Genomic DNA, 22153 nt, shown 5'->3' with positions numbered 1-22153 from the left:
TGCAAATGACACCACCCTTATGGCAGAAAGTGAAGAGGAACTCAAAAGCCTCTTGATGAAAGTGAGGGTGGAGAGTGAAAAAGTTGGCTTAAAGCTCAACATTCAGAAAACGAAGATCATGGCATCGGTCCCACCACTTCATGGGAAATAGATGGGGAAACAGTGGAAACAGTGTCAGACTTTATTTTTCTGGGCTCCAAAATCACTACAGATGGTGACTGCAGCCATGAAATTAAAAGACACTTACTCCTTGGAAGGAAAGTTATGACCAACCTAGATAGCATATTCAAAAGCAGAGACATTACTTTGCAAACAAAGGTTCGTCTAGTCAAGGCTGTGGTTTTTGCTGTGGTCATGTATGGATGTGAGAGTTGGACTGTGAAGAAGGCTGAGGGCTGAAGAATTGATGCTTTTGAACTGTGGTGTTGGAGAAGACTCTTGAGAGTCCCTTGGACTGCAAGGAGATCCAACCAGTCCATTCTGAAGGAGCTCAGCCGTGGGATTTCTTTGGAAGGAATGATGCTAAAGCTGAAACTCTAGTACTTTGGCCACCTCATGGGAAGAGGTGACTCATTGGAAAAGACTCTGATGCTGGGAGGGATTGGGGGCAGGAGGAGAAGGGGACGACAGAGGATGAGATGGCTGGATGGCATCACCGACTCGATGGACATGAGTCTGAGTGAACTCCAGGAGTTGGTGATGGACAGGGAGGCCTGGCGTGCTGCGATTCATGGGGTCACAAAGAGTCAGACACAACTGAGCGACTGATCTTATCTGAAGGCATTTTTGCAATTGTATCTTCCCAGAATTATATTTGCACCCAGCTCTGTGGGGATGGACGCTCCTGTGGTTAGGAACCTTATAGGCCTTGACCTGAGTACCTCTGCACCCAGTTGTTTATCTATATGCTTTATACTGTCTTTTCATTATGTTTATGTGTTTTCGTGTAAAATAAGCAGTTTTATGTAGTTGAGTTTATTCATCTTTTTTATGGTTTCTGGGTCTTTTGTCCTACTTATAAAGGTATTTTGCCCACTTTAAAAAAAATGCCTTCAGCAATAAAGATTTAGCAATAGTGTGGGGTTTGCTTAAAGGTAAAATTTCTGGTCACAGAGGAAGTCTGTTTTCAGGCTATATAAGTAATAATAAGCATTGTGACCATTGTTTTCTACAGGACTGGTAACCAGTCTGCAACTCTTAGATAGTCTTGGTTTTGGTTTATAAACAGGTAATGTGTTAATTGCTCCCCTGTGTTTTCAAGGCTTTTTCCCCCTTCTAAATGAGTTTAGGTGAAATTCACACATACATTCTTTTTTTTTTTTTTTTTTCATTTATTTTAATTGGAGGCTAATTACTTTACAATATTGTAGTGGTTTTTGCCATACATTGACATGAATCTGCCATGGGTGCACATGTGTCTCCCATGCTGAACCCCCGTCCCACCTCCCTCCCCATCCCATCACTCAGGGTCATCCCAGTGCACTGGCCCTGAGCACCCTGTCTCATGCATCGAACCTGGACTGGTGATCTATTTCACATATGATAATATACACACAGATACATTCTTCATCTTCAGACACATTCCATTCCGAGAAATGGCCTTACTTTTAAGACCTCTTTCTGTTTAATAATAGAACCTTACAGTACTACAGTGCTTTTTTACACTTGCAAAGCACTCTGTCCACTGTAATTAAAGCTCGCTGATGAAACAAAGCGCAGAATCACAGTGGCTTCACACAACGAGGAGTTATTTCTTGCTCACGCCAGGTCCCGTGCAGTGCTCCTGCCTGAGCCAGTCTTCAGATGATGGCTCAGGATCCAGGCTGCTTCCATCGTGTAGCTGTCCTCCATCCAGAGCACAGGACTTCCAAGCCGTCGATCAGGGAGAAGGGGGAACTGGAGGAGCCCAGGATGTTTTCAAGGGCCAGGCCTGAAACTGGCTTGCGTCCCTTCTGGTCACATCCAAGGTAGTGGCCCTCCCTAACTTCAAGGGAGACTGGGCAATACAGAAGAGCTCAGGGATTTGGATGAGAATAGCACCTGCCTTTACAACTTTAGCTTACGCTTTCACGTCATCAAGGCTGATCCTCAGAGAGCAGAGGGTATAACCTTACCAGTGCATTGTTTGCTTGATTGGTGTTTTTGTTTTGTTTTGTTTTTAAGAAGTTGTATATGCTCTAGCAAGGAGAGGTGACTTTTTCCCTTCGCCCCTTAAATTTAGCCCCTTGCTGCCTCTTTTTGTTCCTAGGATAATGATTCCTTTACCCATTATCAGGCTTCCCTGGTGGCTCAGCTGGTAAAGAATCCACCTGCAGTGCGGGAGACCTGGATTCGATCCCTGGGTTGGGACCCAGGAGGAGGACCCCCTGGAGGAGGGAAAGGCTCCCCACTCCAGTATTCTGGCCTGAATCTGGACTATACAGTCCATGGGTTCGCAAAGAGTCAGACATGACTGAACAACTTTCACTCACCCATTATCATTGTGTACCACCCTCTACATAGATAATATATTGAAAGAAAATTTTGTTTTTAAATTTATGACAGCACTGGGTCTTCATTACCACACGCAGGCTTTCTGTAGTTCCACTGAGCTCGGGCTTCTCAGTGCGGTGGCCCCTCTTATTTCGAGCACAGGCTCTAGGCTCTCGGGCTTAGTTGCTCCGTGGCATGTGGAATCTTCCCAGACCAGGGATGGAACCCATGTCTCCTGCATTGGCAGGCGGATTCTTACCCACTGTATCACCAGGGAAGTCCAATAGATAATATTTTAATGTAATGATATAGGAGGCATTTTGTTTTCATAGTAGCCGTTCCCCAGCAATCAAGTAAGTCATATTTAAGTGTGTTCAGCTTTGGTTTTCTTAAATTGTCTTTAATCTTCAAGCTAAATTTTTTTACTTGTTTAAACTTACATTTCATTGTATAATTTGTAAAACCTTTAATGCATTTCTGAGGCTTTTTAATTCCACAATTGTGCATATTTGCAGCTTTCACATTTTTTAGCATTTAAAGACCTTTGCATCTTCTTAAAGCTCATGACTTTTATCATTTTGTTTCAGGCTCTTGGCTTTCTCTATGCTTCTGGACTTGGTGTTAATTCAAGTCAGGCAAAGGTAACTCTTGTTGAGACTTCATTGTATACACAGTGCGAACTGGGTGACTGTGCACCCGTGTTCAGTTAAGCATCTTTTGTTCTTTCACAGGCCCTTGTTTATTACACATTCGGAGCTCTTGGGGGCAACCTAATAGCCCACATGGTTTTGGTAAGTAAGATTTAAATGGAAGGTAAAAAAATTGCTAACAATTATAATAACATTAATAATTGCAAGTGGCCACCACTTTTCTAGCTTTCATGATTACAATTTACTTACATTTATTAAGACCCAATATTCAATTGAATGTCCTTAAAATTCTTGTTACTGGATAGAGCAGTTGAATCTGCATGTGGATGAAAATTGGTAGAGTCCATGATTTTTCATTAAAATGATTAGTTTGGCTGATTGCCCTTAAAATAAGAATCTGATAAATGACTCTTTCCCAATTTTCTCTAAGTTGGAATTGTTTGCCAGAATCATTTTTTAGATTGGATTATGGCAGATTTTACGTTTAAATCGATGATGGACTAACTATAGAAAGAGCCAGAGTATTCTTTATATGTTACCTGACAGTGCTGATCATTTACATGGCTTGTGGTAAAACATAGCATCTGACCTCTGCGTGCTTTTCTTCTGAGGTGTTTAATCTGCCTTCTGCTTTATAAATTGACTTTAAGAGAGTCATGTGACCTCTGGCCCATATGGGTGGTGGTGGTGGTGGTGGTTTAGTCACTAACTCATGTCCGACTCTTGCGACCCCATGGGCAGTAGCCTGCCAGGCTCCTCTGCCCGTGGGATTCTCCGGGCAAGAATACTAGAGTGGGTTGCCATTTCCTTCTCCAGGGGATCTTCCCAACTGAGGAATAGAACCCAGGTTTCCTGCATTGTGGGCAGATTTTTTTACCAACTGAGCTGAGGGAAGCCCCTGGCCCATATTACTATGTTCCAAATGAAGGTGTTAAGTTCTTGCAGAAATAAAAAGAATAGACTGAGCAGAAATAAGACCAAAAGCAGAGAAACAAGTCCAAAATCTGGAAGGGGTCAACAGGCCTGGTCACTGATAGGACTGTGAGACTTAACAAAGAAGGAAAATCTGGTTTTCTGGCCAGCTGGGTGGATCCTGGATACTTTTCCCTCTGTGTATTCTAAAACACTGAATACTTGTTGTTGGGCTTCTAGTACAATAAGATCTAATGCCAGCCCACAAGCAGCGTTTATTCTCGAGAAGGAGACATGAGTAGGGAGACCATTACAGTACAGCATGGGAACATCAAGGAATCACGGACAGGCCCCCAGCCCACGCTGGCATGGGAAGGAGAGGGAGTTAGGGAGAGCCTTCTGAAGAAAGCAGCAGCTGTCGGTGGAGAAGGGAATGCCAGGTAGATCGTCACCAGGACAGGCCGACAGGGATCGTGTAAAGGGCTGGACGTCACGCCAGGGAGCTTGGACTTGGTCCTGTTACAGAGGTAAACCGTTTTCTAATACGGGAAAAGTGAGAGTGTCGCTCTAACCTTCTGAAACATTCCTCGCTAACTTTGAAGTTTTTCCATTTGTTCGTCTCATCTCCAAAAATGTTATTGCTCCCACAGTCATTGAAACGTTGTTTTTAGATGAATTTTCAGAAAAGATGAAGTATTTTTGACAGAAATCTCATTTTAAAGCTGTTTACCAATCTTCTGGAGAAGGCAATGGCACCCCACTCCAGCACTCTTGCCTGGAGAATCCCATGGACGGAGGAGCCTGGTGGGCTGCAGTCCATGGGTCTCGAAGAGTCCGACACGACTGAGCGACTTCACTTTCACTTTTCATTTTCATGCATTGGAGAAAGAAATGGCAACCCACTCCAGTGTTCTTGCCTGGAGAATCCAGGTATTACTACACGTGTTATTGTATACTTCTGCCCTGAGGACTGTTAAAGTTGGTGAAGTTACATGAGTCTGTGTGACTCCAGAGAGCTCTGTTCTCTTCTCTTCTTCATAATTGGCTGTCTTCCCCTTATTCTGAAGTCATTTATTCCTGGTACTGCTGTGTCTGTCTCTAGTAGTTTCTTGTCTTCCCTAGATTGCTAGTTGGTTGCTTCCTTAAGAGTTATTAATGCTTTGGAAAATTAATCGATTTTTGTTAAAATTGTGTCTGAAGCAAGATTAAAATCTTGTCTAAAAGCAAGCGCCTAGGTAATTTTCTCGTATAGGTAAACGGGCACACACTGCATATAGAAAGTTGATGGCATCTATTTTGATTGCTCTCAGAACTTTAGTATCTATTTCCCAGGTCTTAGCTGTAGTCTGATTGTTAAAAGTTGCTGAATAAGTTACCTCAGAATGTGGCACTCAGGATAAATGAGGTGGCCATGTGTTTGTATCAAAGGATAGTACTGTTCCCCTCTGCGAGTGGTTAACTTTATCTGTTCCCACTAGAATGCCACTGGAGCACGTGAAACTGCCCTCTTCTCACTGAGGTTGTATTTATTACAGGGTTACCGATACTGGGCTGGCATCGGGGTCCTCCAGAGCTGTGAATCCGCACTGACTCATTATCGTCTTGTGGCCAATCATGGTACTTGCTTTTTTTGCCTTTGATGTTACCAAAAAAAAAAAAAAAACAGAGTTAATTTTAAATCTGTTGTACTACTTGAAATACTGTGACTGGCTTACTCAAGTGGAATCGTCTTTACACTAGTTGATTAGGAAGTACTTTTAAAAAGTTTGTTTGAAAAAAAAAATAAAATAAAATAAAAAGTCTGTTTTGGATTCCACTTCTTAATATTGTGTGGGAAAGCAACTGAATTTCGTTGAGATGACTGTTTCGTACTCCGTAGACCACAATAGAAGAAGTTCCTTTAACACCGTGTCTGTTGGCACTTGGAGCTGGAACGGCACTTCTCACTGTGGGACCACCCCTCTGACTCATCCCCGTGTTGCTCTGCCCCTGTTTCAGTTGCTAGTGATATCTCGCTGACGGGAGGCTCAGTGGTGCAGAGAATACGGCTGCCTGATGAGGTCGAAAACCCAGGAATGAACAGCGGAATGCTCGAGGAAGACTTGATTCAGTATTACCAGTTCTTAGCTGAAAAGGGGGATGTGCAAGCCCAGGTATGTGTTTAAAGGTCTCATGCAAGGTTCACTGCCTGTGTGTTAAGCCTCCGGGGGCAAGCACTCGGAGCTATAACGTTTTCACTGAGCTATTATTAGCTATAAACGAGTCCCATTTAGTCTCCAGACCTTCCATTTGGATTCGTCTGGGTTGTGACCCGTGCATTGATGGGGCCCTAAAAGCTGGCCGGGTGACTCCAGCGTGCTCCGAGGTTGGAAACTGTTGCTCCAGTGGAGCGACATTACAGTGATGACGAAGGCTCTTCCTGGAGTCACCAAGATAAGAACTGTCACTTCCTCTAAACAGAAAGTCTCTGGAACACTTGTAATTTCAGATGCTCTTCAGAGCTATTTACCATTCATTTCCTTTGCGTATCTTATCTATAATTTTCTCAAGGTCAGGGACCGAAGTAGGCCTGTTTAATGTGAACTGTGTGACGTACATCAAAGTGGCATGTGTGATTTGTTGTGTCATGGTTGGTTTTGATGATATTAAAAGAGAGAACTTCACCATCCATCTTTTTTTAAGTTGACAGTTCTTTTCTGATTTAGAAACGTATAGGGATGAGCAGTAGATACTTTTCCAATTAATTTTAAGACTAATAGAAGCTAACACTGTAGATTAGTTTGGCCAGGTTTTGAGTCTTAAGCAAAAAAAGAAAAAGTCTTATGGCATTTTTTTGGTATCAGCTTGTTTTGTTCAGTATTGTTTCTGAAATCAATCCATGTGTTTTCGCATAGCTATAATTCATTGATTTGCATTGCTATATAGTATTTTGTTGTATGAAACTACCACAATTTATCCATTTTGTTCTTCCCAGATTTGGGCTATTACAAATAATAACACACACAGCATTATTACACACACAGCATTATTATGCACACATGCATAATACGTCTTCTGCAAATCTTGTCTCAAATTTTCATAGCTTTATAGAACTTGATATCTGATATAAATACATTCTCCCACTATCATGTTTTCATCATATTTAGCTCTGATATTAATTTTTTTCACTCTTATATAATTTAGAAATGAATTGCTTCATTTCCGTATACAGTCAGCCCTCTGTATACTAACCATGGATCAAAAATATTCAGAAAAAGTTTTTTTTTCCCCAGAAAGTTCCAAAAAGCAGACTTGAATTTGCTACACTTCAGTAGCTCTTTACATAGTATTCACAACTATTTGCATAGCATTTACATTAAATTTTATAAGTAATCTGGAAATGATTTAACATGTACAGGAGGTTGTGTGTTGGCTATACGCATTTTATGCAAGAGACTTGAGTATCTGAGAAGTTTGGTGTCTGTGCAGGGGAGGGGGGTCCTGGAACCAGTTCCCTGGGGATACCAAGGGATGACTGGACATGAATTTTCTATTTGCCTTTTTTGTTGATGGAGTCTTTCTTAATCCATTGTAGTCAGAATATGCTCTTTGCTGTTTGTTGTTTGGGATTTCTCGAGACTTGCTTTATGCCCCCATCACTTGGTCAGTTTGGGCAAATAGTCCGTATGCTAAAGAGAACATGAATTTCTGCAGTCGGGTATAGTGTTCTGTGTGTGTCAATTGAATCGGGTTTCTTCATTCTTTATTCAACTCTTCTGAATCCCTACTGAATTTGTCTGCTTTTTCTGTGTGGCGCGGAGACGACATGATTGCAGTTTTTCACTCTGTGGATTTCTTTTTTTTTCAGTTCTGTCAATTTGACTTTATATTTTAAGCCATGATAAGTGCATACAGACTGAATACTGTTATCTTTCTGTTTAACTAACTTTTGTATCGTAAAATGTCCTCTTTATCTCCAGAAATATTTTTGCTTTCAATCCCCTGGAGAAGGGAAAGGCTACCCACTCCAGTATTCTGGCCTGGAGAATTCCATGGACTGTATAGTCCATGGTGTTGCAAAGAGTCAGACACGACTGAGCAACTTTAACTCACTAACTTGCTTAATACTGACATAGTGCCCTACTTTCTTTTGGTTAGTATTTACATGGAATATCTTTTCTGTCTTGTACTTTCAACCTTCTAATGTTTAAGGTATGTTTTTTATGAGTAACATATGACTAGTTTTGTTCATTTTTAAAAATCTATTCTGACAGTCTTTTAATTAGAGTAATTAATGACACATTTGGGTTTTAATTTTCTATCTTGTTTTTATTTTGCTTTTCTGTGTTTCCTTTTCTCTCCTTTCATACCCTCCTTTGTTTGATTGGAGACTGTCTGTATTTTAATCCTGTGTATTTTTGAACCCCACGAGATAATTATTCTTTAATACAGTCCATCCAGTAAGTATAGCATTCCTCACAGATGTACCTTTCTGTTGTTCTTTATTTCTTGTCTCATCTGCAAGCTTCCTAAGATAATTTTCTTACTTCCTGAAGAACACCCTGTAATTCAAAAGATGTCAACTTTTCTTTAGTTTGTGTGGAAATGCGTTTTCTCACCTCTTTCAGAAGGATGTTTTGCAACTAAAAGCAGACATTTTTAATTTTTTAAAAAATATAGTTAAAGTAGAGTAGCATCTTAAAGAATTAAGAAAAGTGTTTAATATTCAGTGTTATGGACAGAACCCTTTTTGTGACCAAATGTTTCTTGTTGAGCTAATTTAATTACAGGCCAGATGCAGGTGCTGTGATTTACAAACCTTGCCTCCTTTTTGTTCATTTTCAGGTTGGTCTGGGACAGCTGCACCTGCACGGCGGCCGTGGAGTGGAACAAAACCATCAGGTACCCTTCCTGATCTTTGGGCTTAGCTTTTCATGCCATGGCAAGCTGTGACGCTCCAGTTGTATTTCTTGCAAAGTCAGTGACAATATCAAGCTTTGAAATTGAGTCACCATCACAAATGAGCTTTCAAGATCTAACCCCTGAGGAACCTAAAGAACAAAAACGTGGTCATACTTTGCAGTGATGCAGAAGGTTTTATTAATTCCAAAACTAGTGGTCGGTGCTGCCAAAAAATGCATAGAACAACGTCTTGGTTTTCTATAGGAATGTGATAGACATATGTCTGAAAACTCCTACTGGAAAGTATTTCCTAGAACCGAGGAGACCTCAGTGTTGAGTTTTTTATAAATTAGGCGTGTGCAGCTGTAGCAGCCACATCCATTTCCAGTCCCCAGTTTTTAATCTGTTTTTTATCAGCTTTTTGTCCTGTGTATCGCTCATCTCTTCCCTTCTGCCCGCATACACCTGTCACTTACATGAGTAATTTCCTGCCTGCGTTTCCTAAGCAGTAACTTGTACAGGTTACTGCAGATATAAACGGCATCTGATGGTGCAGTTCCCTTGCTCTAATTTCTTCCGAGTGGTCTGTGATTTCCGATAGTTTGGAAGCCAAAACCCTCAGCTTGAACTCCAAGGCCTTGGACATGGCTGTTTCCCTCGCCAGCCCCTTGCTTTCTGAGTCACAGGCACAGAGACCTTTACTCGGGTCTTTGAAAATACTAAGAAGCTCCCTGTCTGGGAACTTCTGGAAGGCCAGTCCCTCTGTCTAGAGTGAATATTGTTATCCCACCTCCTTTCTTCGCCTGACAGTTCGTACTCATCCTCTGGAAGTCAGGTCCAGTGTCTCGTCCCCTAACACATCTCCCCTGATCCCTACCGCACTGCAGGAACAGGTCGTGTACCACAGTTAGGAGTTCTGCAAGTCTGTGTTCCCTACGGCCTTTGTCACTGTAAATTAGTCAGGGATGTAGTATAGTTGTTTCTCCTGCGGGAATATGAGGTTCGAAACAGCACGGGCTGTGTCTGCCTTGTTTGCCACCTCATTGCCTGCAGCTGGTGATGCTTACTAAAGAAACCCTGTTTTTCTGCCATGCCAGTTATATGTTCTAATTAAGGTTATTTTATACACCATGATGCATCAGCTTTAAGAATTAGAGCATAACAAAATGCACTTATCACTGAAACTATACCAAATATTGATGCTTTTTAAAAATTACTATTCAGCCAGCATTTTAACAACTTTCAGTGTGTCTCGGTCATTAAAATTTCATGTTAGGCCAGTGAACACACCAAATGAACTGATGAGTAAAAATGTCAGGTGAGAGAACAGAAATCTGGTTAAGAATTTTCTGCTTTCCTTTATACAGCAAGTTTTTGGATATTCTTGGTGCTGTATGCTACCTGCCTGGGAAGCAGTTACACAGGGATAGATTTTCACGGAAGAGAAGGCATCCCCAATACGTAATCGCATGAACTCAGCCAGCACTGAGTAGTACCACGTGTCCCATTCCCCCCGAGGCATTCAGGATACAACGCTGGACCTTACCTTTGGTTCTTACCTTGGCAGAGCTTCACGTTTAACAGAAGCATTAGTTATTTTTTTAAACAATCACACCAACAAATGTGTAGTAAATTGTGATTATTGTTACAAAGGAGACTTAAAGTGTCCGGTGGTAGGTTCCTGACTGGAAAGTAGCACTTGTCTCTGAAGAAATGTGGTTGACATTTAAGTTGAACCTTGGCGGTAAGGTCATCCCAGGCCAAAAAGAACAGATGTGTCTAGGTCGTCAGGCAGGAAGGAACATGGTGTTGGTGTACCTGGAGAGCAGTGAGCAAAAGGTGAGACAGTGCTGAGATAAAGGGTCTGATCTATTCCTTACAGCGCTTCAAGGAGCCGCAAGGTCCAGCCTGTTGAGACTTAAGAGCAGTCGCTTTGGGTGACCCCAACAATGAAAGCAGAAAGATCAGGGATGGGTGCTTTGCAGAAGTTTTGCCAGGAAAGAACGCCGCTTCGACTGGAGCCATGGGGAGGGAGGGTCGTAGACGCGCTCCAGGCGTGCTCGGCGGTGAAGGAAACAGGACTAGGGGCTGGATTGGCTGCCAGAGGGACTGGGGGGCACCTATGGCAACCAGCAAATGTTGCCTTGCCATTTATTTCAACTTGTATGCTTCAGTGTAACAAGATTTTTTTTTTTTTTTTTTTAATGTTTCTGAAGTAACTATTCTGGTTAAAAGCCAAGGGCAGATTCTGTTAATAACTGATTCTTTTCATAAATTCCTTCTCGCAGAGAGCATTTGACTACTTCAACTTAGCAGCGAATGCTGGCAATTCCCACGCCATGGCCTTCTTGGGAAAGGTACTGTACGTCCTGTGAGCGTTTTCTTTGATAGCAGGAGGTGCTCACCTAGTAAGCACATATGGTGTTCATCATCTACAATTTAACAAAAGTAAGCTGGAAATAAAATTTCCAATACAAGCATATTATATTTTAAAGTGCTGCCAAGTCACTTCAGTTGTGTCGGACTCTGCGCAACCCCATGGACTGCAGCCCACCAGGCTTCTCCGTCCATGGGATTCTCCAGGCAAGAACACTGGAGTGGGTTGTCATTTTCTTCTCCAATGCGTGAAAGTGAAGTCACTCAGTCGTGTCCGACTCTTAGCGACCCCATGGACTGCAGCCTACCAGGCTCCTCCGCCCATGGGATTTTACAGGCAAGAGTACTGGAGTGGGGTGCCATTGCCTTCTCCTTTAAAGTGCTACCCTGAGACATTTTCTTAGGTAACTTAGAGGGAACGTAGCATTTGTTTATCAGTATGTTAATTCTCCACTGACGCTAACTGTCACTGTCTGTGGCCCTGCTTTTGGTGTATGATATGCAGTAATAAGGGATTTACTCTTTACGTTGTGCTGTTTTGCTAAGTCTGTCATAATTGCCTGTTCACTTCCGTGTTGAATTGAGACGATCAGAGTGTGTTGAAATTTATCTGCAGACCTTATTTAATGTCTTAAGTATGATAGCCATCACCCACTTCTCAGTGCTATTCTTTTTTCAGCCAAGGAAGCATTTAAGTCTAGAGATTAATGAACAGATTCTATATGTCACGGCATATTCTCACCACTTCCTTTTTCATTATTTTGAACACTAACACAGTGTAAACCAATGGGTATTTTCATCTTTGGCCAAGTCCTAGGGTTAGGAGGCTCAGCTAGAATATGTCTCAGAAGCCTTTACAAAGAGAAGGATCTCATCAGTATTTGCCACACGATCACAACCGGTCATTTGGGGCCTGAGAACTTTACATTTAGACATTCTAACTATTGCAGTGTAGAAATTTGTATCACCCGTCTATTTTTGTTAGCGTTTAAGAACTTTTCTTTTCAGCCCTCTCGATTCTTGCTCTGAATTTCTGATTTCCCCTATCTCAAAAAAATATTTCCTTTCCTTATTTCCCCAATATACACATGGATAAAAACAGTACTACTGGTCATTCAATCTTCCTTTCTCTTGGCCCTTTTATCAGGTCCCATACCTGGTACTCTGTAATCATTCAGTGCTTGGAACCTTTTAAAATAACTTTTTGAGTTACCTTTTTTCCTGAGTTTAAGACTGTCCTTGCATCTTATTATGGGGAAAGCAGTGGACAACATTGCTCTCAGCTCTCCTTTTTCTCATGTAATCACTTATTCCTAACAACTGATTGACCATTTGACTGCCCTCGGTCAGCGTGAGAAGAAAGATTTATCTTGGGGTTTAAGATTACTTCTCCTGAGATTGATTAGTGAACTGATTTTATGTAGTCATGTTTATAGATAAGTCGTAAATTTGGCATGACCAAGAATATATTAAAAATATCTACTGTTAAGATTTTGCTTTTAATTCTAAAATATCCTGTGGGAAACTATGACCCTTTGTTGAAAGATTTCATGAAACCATGAGATGACTTAGGGAAAATGTAATTGCTGAGATGATTACAGCTCATACTGAAATTGGGGTCTGTCTGTTTTCCAGATGTACTCAGAAGGAAGTGATATTGTACCTCAGAGTAACGAGACGGCTCTTCACTACTTTAAAAAGGCTGCTGACATGGTAAGCCTTCTTGACTCAGTGTATTGAAACGTGTGCCATATTCCTGTTACTTTAAGAGATAAGTTTTTAAAGGAATTAATCATAATCAACTTATTCTATAAATTATTGGAAGTGCTTTTGATTCATTTGGATGAATGGATTAGGAAGAAACCTTCTCAATAAAAAGCTATATACATATATGTGTGTGTGTGCGTGCGTGCATGTATGTGTATATTAGGGACCAGATCATTGAATATTAAGTCTGTTTCAGTTTTACTGAGAAGTTTCCTGGCCAGGAATAGAATGGGAATTATATAATTTTTAATATATATATTTCTATATAATTATACATATATATATAATATTTTATATATATTATATATAATGTATATTATAAATATATATTTAATATATATAGTATATATAAAAATATATATTATATATACAATAAATTTATATATAATTTAATATATATTAAAATATATATATAAAATATATAATTTATATAATTAGTAATAGAATGGGAGTTATATAATTTACCCTGTTTGTATTGCAACTTGAGGTTTAAAGCTTCACTGACTAGTTTTGATCATTATAACACACAAGTTAGACTTTCTTTGGCCCCGAGAAAGCTGCCTCTTGAGTATTTAAGACCCTCTGACGCCAGTGTGTGCGCTTACCTCTCTGTCAACTAGTACACGTTACTAGCTGGTAGTACTACTACTAAGTGGATTAGTACGACTAGTACTTGTTGTCCCAAACGACAACGACAGTTAAGTTTTTCCTGAAGGGGCATGGTGACACTTTTTTTAAAGATGCTTCTCTCCTGAGTTTTAGGTGGATACTAGATTTTTCTCTTTAAGGTTTCAAAGCAGTGATTGTCTTTGTTCCACACAGTCCAACAACCTTAAGCATACCCTTGCCACTGATCTCAATGTGTTGATTCTGCCCTGTGGCAGCATCTTCTTTGTTGGGGTGGGAGGCTACCAGTGGAAAACCAACCCCCCCCCCACCAAAAAAAAGTGACCTACTTTTAATTTTGGAAAGATTAAACATATCAGTCATGTTTCATATCACAGATTTGTGAGCCAGATATTCATAAGGTAAGTCACCAAAATTTAATTCTAAGTGAATTTACTCGTTACTGTTTTTCAGCAAATATTGAATGTTAGGTCTCCAAAACTCAGTAACCTGTGTAGTCTGATGGGAAGGAGGAAATTCTGTTTTGAATTGAAAAACTTACTAAGACATGTTCTGAATATGCTTATAAATTATTTCTCTTGCAGTCACTTTTTCTTGCCTATTTTTTTTAATGAATCCTTTCATTTTGGTCTGGTTGGCAGGGCAACCCAGTTGGACAGAGTGGGCTTGGAATGGCTTACCTCTACGGGAGAGGAGTTCAAGTTGTAAGTTTTCAGTCCTAATGTTCTGACTTCAACAAGCAGTCAGCTGGTGACGTAGGAAGTGTTCCTTAACTAGCTCCCAGTCAGCCCAGGTGAGGCCATTCCATTTGTAACCAGAGCTCAACCTGGGCCATTCTCTCTTAGGTTTGGTTCCCTGCCACCGCTCACCCCGTCCCACCGTAGCAGCTGCCTCTTGGCATGGCTGTGTCTCTGGTGCCTTCTCAGGGCGTGAAACTGTTTCTCATGTTTCCATCTCTGCTCTTCGCCTCACTTACTCTCCCATCTCTCTCAGGCTTCAGTATCTCCGGGCCGCATCTTCACTCGGGCCTAAGAAAATTCTCAAGTCCTGTCGTGTAGAGTGAGGAAAGCTCTCTGTGCTACCCCTTGCCCTTCTAGCTGCCACCTCTCTCCTTTCCAGCCCTTTCCTTCAGTCCAGGTTTCTCCAGAGAAGGAGCTCCGTGAGCTGCTGCCGTTCACTCCTCAGCTCTCAGCAGTCAGGCTTCTACCTCCTGTCACTGCGCTGCACAGCTCAGCAGTGACCTCCGTGTCAGCCCACACGGCGCTGGTTCTGCCTCCCTGGACTCTCTCCTCCTCGGGGCCATCTGGGTTTTCCGGGGCCACTGCGCCTCACTCCTCTGTGCTTCTTACTCACACTGGAGGCCCTGGATCCTCATCACCGTCCCCACCTCTGTCCGATCTCCCAAGCCATGTATTCTTTTAATTTGGGCCCAGACTAAGAGCTCGGTAGAGTATTCTAGTCTGTAGATATTCCCTAGCATTAAAGACAGGGATGTGGTCTCATTCTGATTTCCTTCTAGTCATTTTAGGGTAGTAGAATCCAGGAGTGTCATTTGTTTCATTTTTCTCTGGGCATATGTATATTTGAAATATGATAATAATGTTTGATAAGCTGTTCAGGGAAGGAACTAATAAGGACAGAATAATTTTTCTTATTTAATGTTTAAAAATTGAGGTTTAAAAGGGTTTGTTGATTAATAGAAAAGCTGTGACTGTTTCTTAATTTTTGGTCTGCTGTTTTAGTAGTGTTGTTTTATGTTTTCTGAGAGCAGACATACAAGTTGTTTCACAAAATAATGTATTTGTTTTTCTGCACGGTCTTAAATGTTAATCCACCATGACTGAAAAAATATTACCATCTGTGTATTATTAAAAAGAAGGTCTTTTAATGACTTCAGGAATATTGTGTGCTTTGTGAATTCTTTTTATGAATGAATCTCCTGACTTCAGAATATGTCAGCCTTTCGAGCCTTCTCATCGTGTGATCATGTGACCTCTTTTTCTCCAGAATTATGATTTGGCACTGAAGTATTTCCAGAAAGCTGCTGAACAAGGCTGGGTGGACGGGCAGCTGCAGCTTGGCTCCATGTACTATAGTAAGTAATGATGGATACTCCACATCTAAATTCCCTGTTTTCCTCTAGATGTCACTGTGATGTGGAAGTGAGAGCTATTGAGTTTCTATCTGATGAATGTCCTTCCAAGTCAATAATTTGTGTACATCTTGTATTGCCCTGTAGAATGTATTAATCTGTATTAATGTGCAAATCTATGTTAATAAGATTCATATCATTCTGGAGTAAGAATTCTGAGTTTCATTTAGTTTTATTCCTAGGTAGGGCTTCTCTGATGCTTTAGCTAAACCTCACTTAACACTGTTCCTGACCTCTCATGTGATTTTCCTTACAGACGGCATTGGAGTCAAGAGGGATTACAAACAAGCCTTGAAGTATTTTAACCTAGCTTCGCAGGGAGGCCATATCTTGGCTTTCTACAACCTGGCTCAGATGCATGCCAGTGGCACTGGAGTCATGCGATCGTGTCACACTGCGGTGGAGGTGAGGGCTCTTCTGCGCTTGCCCGGGAGGAGAGTCTGCGGTTCTGATTCTGGTTCTCTTCGTATGGTTTCTTCTAGAGTAGAGACAGACTCGGTCGACTGGCACTGAGACAATGAGGGAAGGCTCTGACTGTCGCACTTACTGATTCAGTTTGTCTGTCCCCCTGGAATTAGCCTTCATAAGAGCGGATATTATTGTCTGCGGTCTCTCTGGCACCTCAGACAGTATCTGAGACATAGCATCAAAAAGTATATGTTAAATGAATGTTGCAGGGGGAATGCTGATATCTCCCAGCTGGAGCCTTTCCTCTTTAGCTTTCTCATGATTGGCACGTCAGAGGAACATTGTTCAACGCTTAGCACAGTTTCTCAGGGCTTCCCAGGTGACACAGTGGTAAAGAATCCACCTGCCAATGCAAGACGTGAGTCCGATCCCTGGGTTGGGAAGGTCCCCTGGAGAAGGTGATGGCAACCCACTCCAGCATCCTTGCCTGGAGAATCCCATGGACAGAGGAGCCTGGCGGGCTACTGTCCCCAGGGTTGCAAAGAGGTGGACAGGACTGAGCATGCACACACAGAGTTTCTAAACCTCTCTATGCCTCAGTTTCCTTCCTCGTAAAGTGGAGCTGTTACTGGAACTTACCGCATAAGAGGGTGGCCCCTCACAGGAGGAGTGAGTGAGTTACTGTTCAAATTAGTATCCCAGATTTATATATATATATTTTTTTTTTTTTAATAAAACTGCCAGAGATTCAGACAGCAAGCTTAACAATTGCTTGTAGCCAACGTGCAAAAAATGATTTCTGACACACCTGTCTTTTTTCCTGTTCTCACAGTTGTTTAAGAATGTATGTGAGCGGGGCCGGTGGTCCGAGCGGCTCATGACTGCTTACAGCAGCTACAAGGACGGGGACTCCAACGCCGCCGTGACCCAGTACCTCCTGCTGGCCGAGCAGGGCTACGAGGTGGCACAGAGCAACGCAGCCTTCATCCTCGACCAGAGTGAGGCCCACTCCCGTCCTGCCTGGGTGTGGGAACACAGGGTGCACGTCAGGTTCAGTTCAGTCGCTCAGTCGTGTCCGACTCTCTGCGACCCCATGGATCGCAGCACGCCAGGCCTCCCTGTCCCTCACCAACTCCCGGAGTTCACTCAGACTCATGCCCATTGAGTCGGTGATGCCATCCAACCATCTCATCCTCTGTGTCGTCCCCTTCTCCTCCCGCCTTAATCTTTCCCAGCGTCAGGGTCTTTTCCAGTGAATCAGTTCTCCGCATGAGGTGGCCAAAGTATTGGAGTTGCAGCTTCAACATCAGTCCTTCCAATGAACACCCAGGACTGATCTCCTTTAGGAAGGACTAGTTGGATCTCCTTGCTGTCCAAGGGACACTCAAGAGTCTTCTCCAACACCACAGTTCACAAGCATCAATTTAAGACATCAAGTTAACTTGTTTAAACAGAAAAGCCACAAAGATACTTCTTTATTGAACTGGACAGCCCACATGCTCAAGTTATTTTACCTCAGATCTCTAAGCCATCAAAGTGAGTTTTATGGAGTTGACACTAGAAATAGATCCAACATTGATCATAAAATTAACTGCTTTCAGTTAAATACATTTGTCAAACTACAGCAAATATAAAAATATTGTTTTTCCAGTGGCATAGAGATTCCTAGTGGTTCAGTGTGAAATGTCAGACTGAATGAAGCACAAGCTGGAATCAAGATTGCAGGGAGAAATATCAGTAACCTCAGATATGCAGAAGACACCACCCTTATGGCAGAAAGCGAAGAACTAAAGAGCCTCTTGATGAAAGTGAAAAAACTGGCTCAACATTCAGAAAACTAAGATCATGGCATCTGGTCCCATCACTTCATGGCAAATAGATGGGGAAACAATGGAAACCATGACAGACTTTATTTTTTTGGACTCTAAAATCACTGCAGATGGTGACTGCAGCCATGAAATTAAAAGAGGCTTGCTCTTTGAAAGAAAAGCTATGACCAACCTAGCTGCTACTGCTACTGCTAAGTCGCTTCAGTCATGTCCGACTCTGCGACCCCATAGATGGCAGCCCTAGACAGCATATTAAAAAGCAGAGACATTACTTTGCCGACAAAGGTCCATCTAGTCAAAGCTATGGTTTTTCCAGTAGTCACACATGGATGTGAGAGTTGGACTATAAAAAAAGCTGGGCACCGAAGAATTGATGCTTTTGAACTGTGGTGTTAGAGAAGACTCTTGAGAGTCCCTTGGAGATCCAACCAGTCAATCCTAAAGGAATTCAGTCCTGAATGTTCATTGGAAGGACTGATGTTGAAGCTGAAACTCCAATACTTTGGCCACCTGATGCTAAGAACTGACTCATTTGAAAAGACCCTGATGCTGGGAAAGGTTGAAGGCAGGAGGAGAAGGGGACGACAGAGGATGAGATGGTTGGATAGCATCACTGACTCGATGGACATGAGTTTGATTAAACTCCAGGAGCTGGTGATAGATAGGGAAGCCTGGCATGTTGCAGTCCATGGGGTCGCAAAGAGTCACACACGACTAAGCAACTGAACTGAGTGGTTCAGTAATTAGTCTCATTATTAATTCTGTGGTCAGAACATGCCTCGGAAAGTAGTATTGTCCTGAATGCAATGGTTCCTTTGAACTCAGTATTTTATTCCCATACTCGTTTAATGTCAATAATTTTTTCATTTAATATTTTGTATCCCATTTCTTATTTAAATTATGCTGCATGTATCCACCCTGGTTTGCAGATGAAGCCTAAAACTCGAGTGCCTTTGCTTAAACGCCTGGTTTGTGTTTCATTTTCCTTGCAGGAGAAGCGACCATTGTAGGTGAGAATGAAACTTATCCCAGAGCTTTGCTTCACTGGAACCGGGCCGCCTCACAAGGTGAGTGGTTGGTTAGTTCTAGAATAAGAGTTTAACCTGGGGGCCTTTCTTTATTGTATCTTTGTTTTTATCTTCCATAATAAGGATTCATTCGTGACTTTAAACAGAGATACTGTTGCTTAACTTGTTTGCCTGATTGGTATTCATTCTTAGAATGAGTTCTAATCCCAGGGTTTTTAAATTGAAATGCAGGATCTTTGTACTGGACATTTATATCATCCTATGCTTTACTCTGATTTATAGTTTGAGTCTAGCGTGTTGTGTAAAATGACAATTGAATAAAATGTGTAATAGAATATAGGTGTAAAACGTAAGATTTCAGCCTTTCCCCACTCTTTTTTGTTTGACTATTTCTTTCTCATGCATACTACTCTCAACGTTATCTGCCCATCTTGGCTCCAGTTGAACTATATAAAATGTTAGATGACACAATAGAATACAGTGATCATTTGAAGAGTATTGTTAGTGAAATAGAGATTACACCCACTTTGTTTTGTCTCTCTCTGACTATTAAAAAGCCTTCTTCAGAAGGGCAACTCTTCTGATTTTAATTTTTTACTGAATTTGTAGCTTGGCTGAAGAAATTGCTATAAAGTTTGTGTGTTAGAAGATGGACTTCCCAGGTGGCGCTAGTGAGAAAGAACCCACCTGCCAATTCAGGAGACTCGCGTTCTGTCCTTGGGTTGGGAAGATCCCCTGGAGCAGGAACTGGCAACCCACTCCAGTATTCTTGCCTGGAAAATCCCATGGACCGAGGAGGCTGGCAGGTTACAGTCCATGGGGTCGCAAAGAGCTGGGCATGACTGAATGTGCACATGCACGCTGTGTTACAAATGAACATTCTGTTTTATGGAAGCATGTTAGCAGGAGGAGAAATAAGAGTTTCATCTGCTTTAAACACAGTTTCTGATTGGCAGTTTTACATTTAACCGCTATTTCAGGCTATACTGTGGCTAGAATCAAGCTTGGAGACTACCACTTCTATGGCTTCGGCACGGATGTGGATTACGAGACTGCGTTTATCCACTATCGTCTCGCGTCTGAGCAGCAGCACAGCGCACAGGCCATGTTTAACCTGGGCTACATGCATGAGAAAGGACTGGGCATTAAACAGGTGGGCGTGACTTCAGATGTATGCGTGCTGCCATTTTGATTTGGGGGAAAGCATCTTCGTTTTTATAGGAAATAGGCTTCCTTTGGAGTGTGCTCACGTTTTAGGTGCTAAGTTAGAAGCCAGTCTTGTAGTATTTCGAAAGAGTACCCTCCACCTCTCTCACCCTCAAGCATACGTGCGTACGCTATTTAGGGTATTAGGCCAAAGACAGATCCATAAAAGTGGAAAACCATCGCTGCCTCTGCTGTTAACTCCTGTTTGAGAAACTGTCCATCAACAGCCAAATTCTGTCATTTCTAAATTACTTTGAAATGAATTAAAGTGTTTGCTAGTGCTGAACTTATTCTCACTCCTACACCTTCCTACTGAAGTCATCCTTTAGACCCGTGGTCATGCAAGTTTCTACCTGTGTTAAAATAACTTTGAGAAACGTATCCTCTTACACATTTTTAATTTGACATTTAAAATTTCTCTTAAGTTTCAAAGAGTCTAAGTTCTAGCTATTTTAAACACTAAAATTTTTATAAATGGAATGACTAAATTACTTTAAATCCCAAAATAATTTGATACCCTCATTATTAACTTTTTAAAAAAAGCATGGCAAATTTGTTAATAAAAATTGTATCCTTTACTTTTCTCCCTGAATTTATATTTTAGTCCATTATTCCTAAAAGTTATATACCAGTGTAATATACTGATCACTCTGTCATGCTTATCTGAAACAAAAAGTATGTAAATTCGAATTTGAATTTTATTTCCTGTGATTATAGGCTGTTTTAAGAAATATTATGGGTATATTATTATAGTCAATTATGAATATACTGTTGATCTCATCAAATTCATGATTTTATAAAATTTTACTTTCTCTAATGCATCTTTGAGATGAATAGAGCATTTTAAAAAATTATTGTAAGTATTGTAGAATAGATTTAGCATTCTATTTTCTGTTTTATAAATATATGAGTGGAACCTCGTTCACATAAGTAAGTACATGGGAATGGGAAGAGTTCCATAGCAAGGTTATTGGCTCTTTAAATGGCTTTAGAGTGCTGTGCTGTCTGGGTCAGTGTGGGCTCTGAAACAGTGCCACAGAGCAGTGGCTTAAGCAGCAGGCGTTTATTCTCCCATTTCTGGAGGCTGCGAAGTTGAAGGCCAGGGTGCCTGCAGGTTTGGTGTCTGGTGAAGGCCCTCTCCTCTCTGTGGCCTCTCATGAGGAAAGAGGGAGAAAGGAGCAGCAAGCTCCTTGAGGATTCTGATGAGGACGTTAATTCCTCATCAGATCCCGATAACCTCTCAAAGCCCTCACTTCTTCATACCTTAGGGCATAGAGTTTCACATATAAATATTGGGATAATGCAAACACTTAGTCTGTAACATATGCCAAAAATCAGATGAATCTGTCATCGAAGTTATTTCTAATGATCCATCACTGGATAACTTGGGTAGGTCCCCCCTTCAGTTCTGTTGAAAACAACAAATTAGAAACTAGAGACTTGCAAAAAGAGGTGTTCCCTGGCCACTGGACTCACGCTTTCTCAGTTTCTGGGAGTCACATCTGAAAGGCTTTCCCAGGGCTGATAAGGAGCTAATGATACTCCTTACTCATTCAGTCTCCTAGAGACCTTTTGTGCTTAAAAGAAGGTGGTTCATTTCACTTTGTTAATGCACTGCTTTTTTGTCAAAGTGCTTATTTTATTGAATTTGAGTATTTTATTTCCAGTGTGTAAGTTTTGATACATTTATATGAACATTAGATGTTGAATATAGTTTTATCAAGAATCCGGAGCTGCAGGCTGTGCGTTCAGTTCGTGGACAGTCTGCTGAATAGCACAGCTGCTGAAGCCTCCTTGCCCTGTCAAACCAGTCGGCCAAATCCGACTCGGTTTCTATCAGAAGGC

General features: G+C 41.5%; 1 protein-coding gene across 1 annotated transcript in view; it reads left to right on the top strand.

Annotated features, from left to right (window-relative positions):
- The window catches only part of SEL1L (SEL1L adaptor subunit of SYVN1 ubiquitin ligase), a 64482-nt gene that overhangs the window by 32590 nt on the left and 9739 nt on the right, over nucleotides 1-22153 (top strand). The window contains exons 7-19 of the mRNA XM_070797961.1: nucleotides 3060-3113; nucleotides 3204-3263; nucleotides 5570-5651; nucleotides 6033-6187; nucleotides 8859-8915; nucleotides 11204-11272; nucleotides 12927-13004; nucleotides 14327-14389; nucleotides 15693-15780; nucleotides 16094-16242; nucleotides 17078-17243; nucleotides 19067-19141; nucleotides 20083-20255. Coding sequence (XP_070654062.1) covers nucleotides 3060-3113; nucleotides 3204-3263; nucleotides 5570-5651; nucleotides 6033-6187; nucleotides 8859-8915; nucleotides 11204-11272; nucleotides 12927-13004; nucleotides 14327-14389; nucleotides 15693-15780; nucleotides 16094-16242; nucleotides 17078-17243; nucleotides 19067-19141; nucleotides 20083-20255 — 1269 coding nt within the window. The remainder of the gene's footprint in view (nucleotides 1-3059; nucleotides 3114-3203; nucleotides 3264-5569; nucleotides 5652-6032; nucleotides 6188-8858; nucleotides 8916-11203; nucleotides 11273-12926; nucleotides 13005-14326; nucleotides 14390-15692; nucleotides 15781-16093; nucleotides 16243-17077; nucleotides 17244-19066; nucleotides 19142-20082; nucleotides 20256-22153) is intronic.

This window comes from Bos indicus, chromosome 10, assembly GCF_029378745.1.
Source record: "Bos indicus isolate NIAB-ARS_2022 breed Sahiwal x Tharparkar chromosome 10, NIAB-ARS_B.indTharparkar_mat_pri_1.0, whole genome shotgun sequence".
Lineage (NCBI taxonomy): Eukaryota > Metazoa > Chordata > Mammalia > Artiodactyla > Bovidae > Bos > Bos indicus.
The sequence above is the reverse complement of the archived record's forward strand: the minus strand, read 5'-3'. Positions and strand labels throughout refer to the sequence as shown.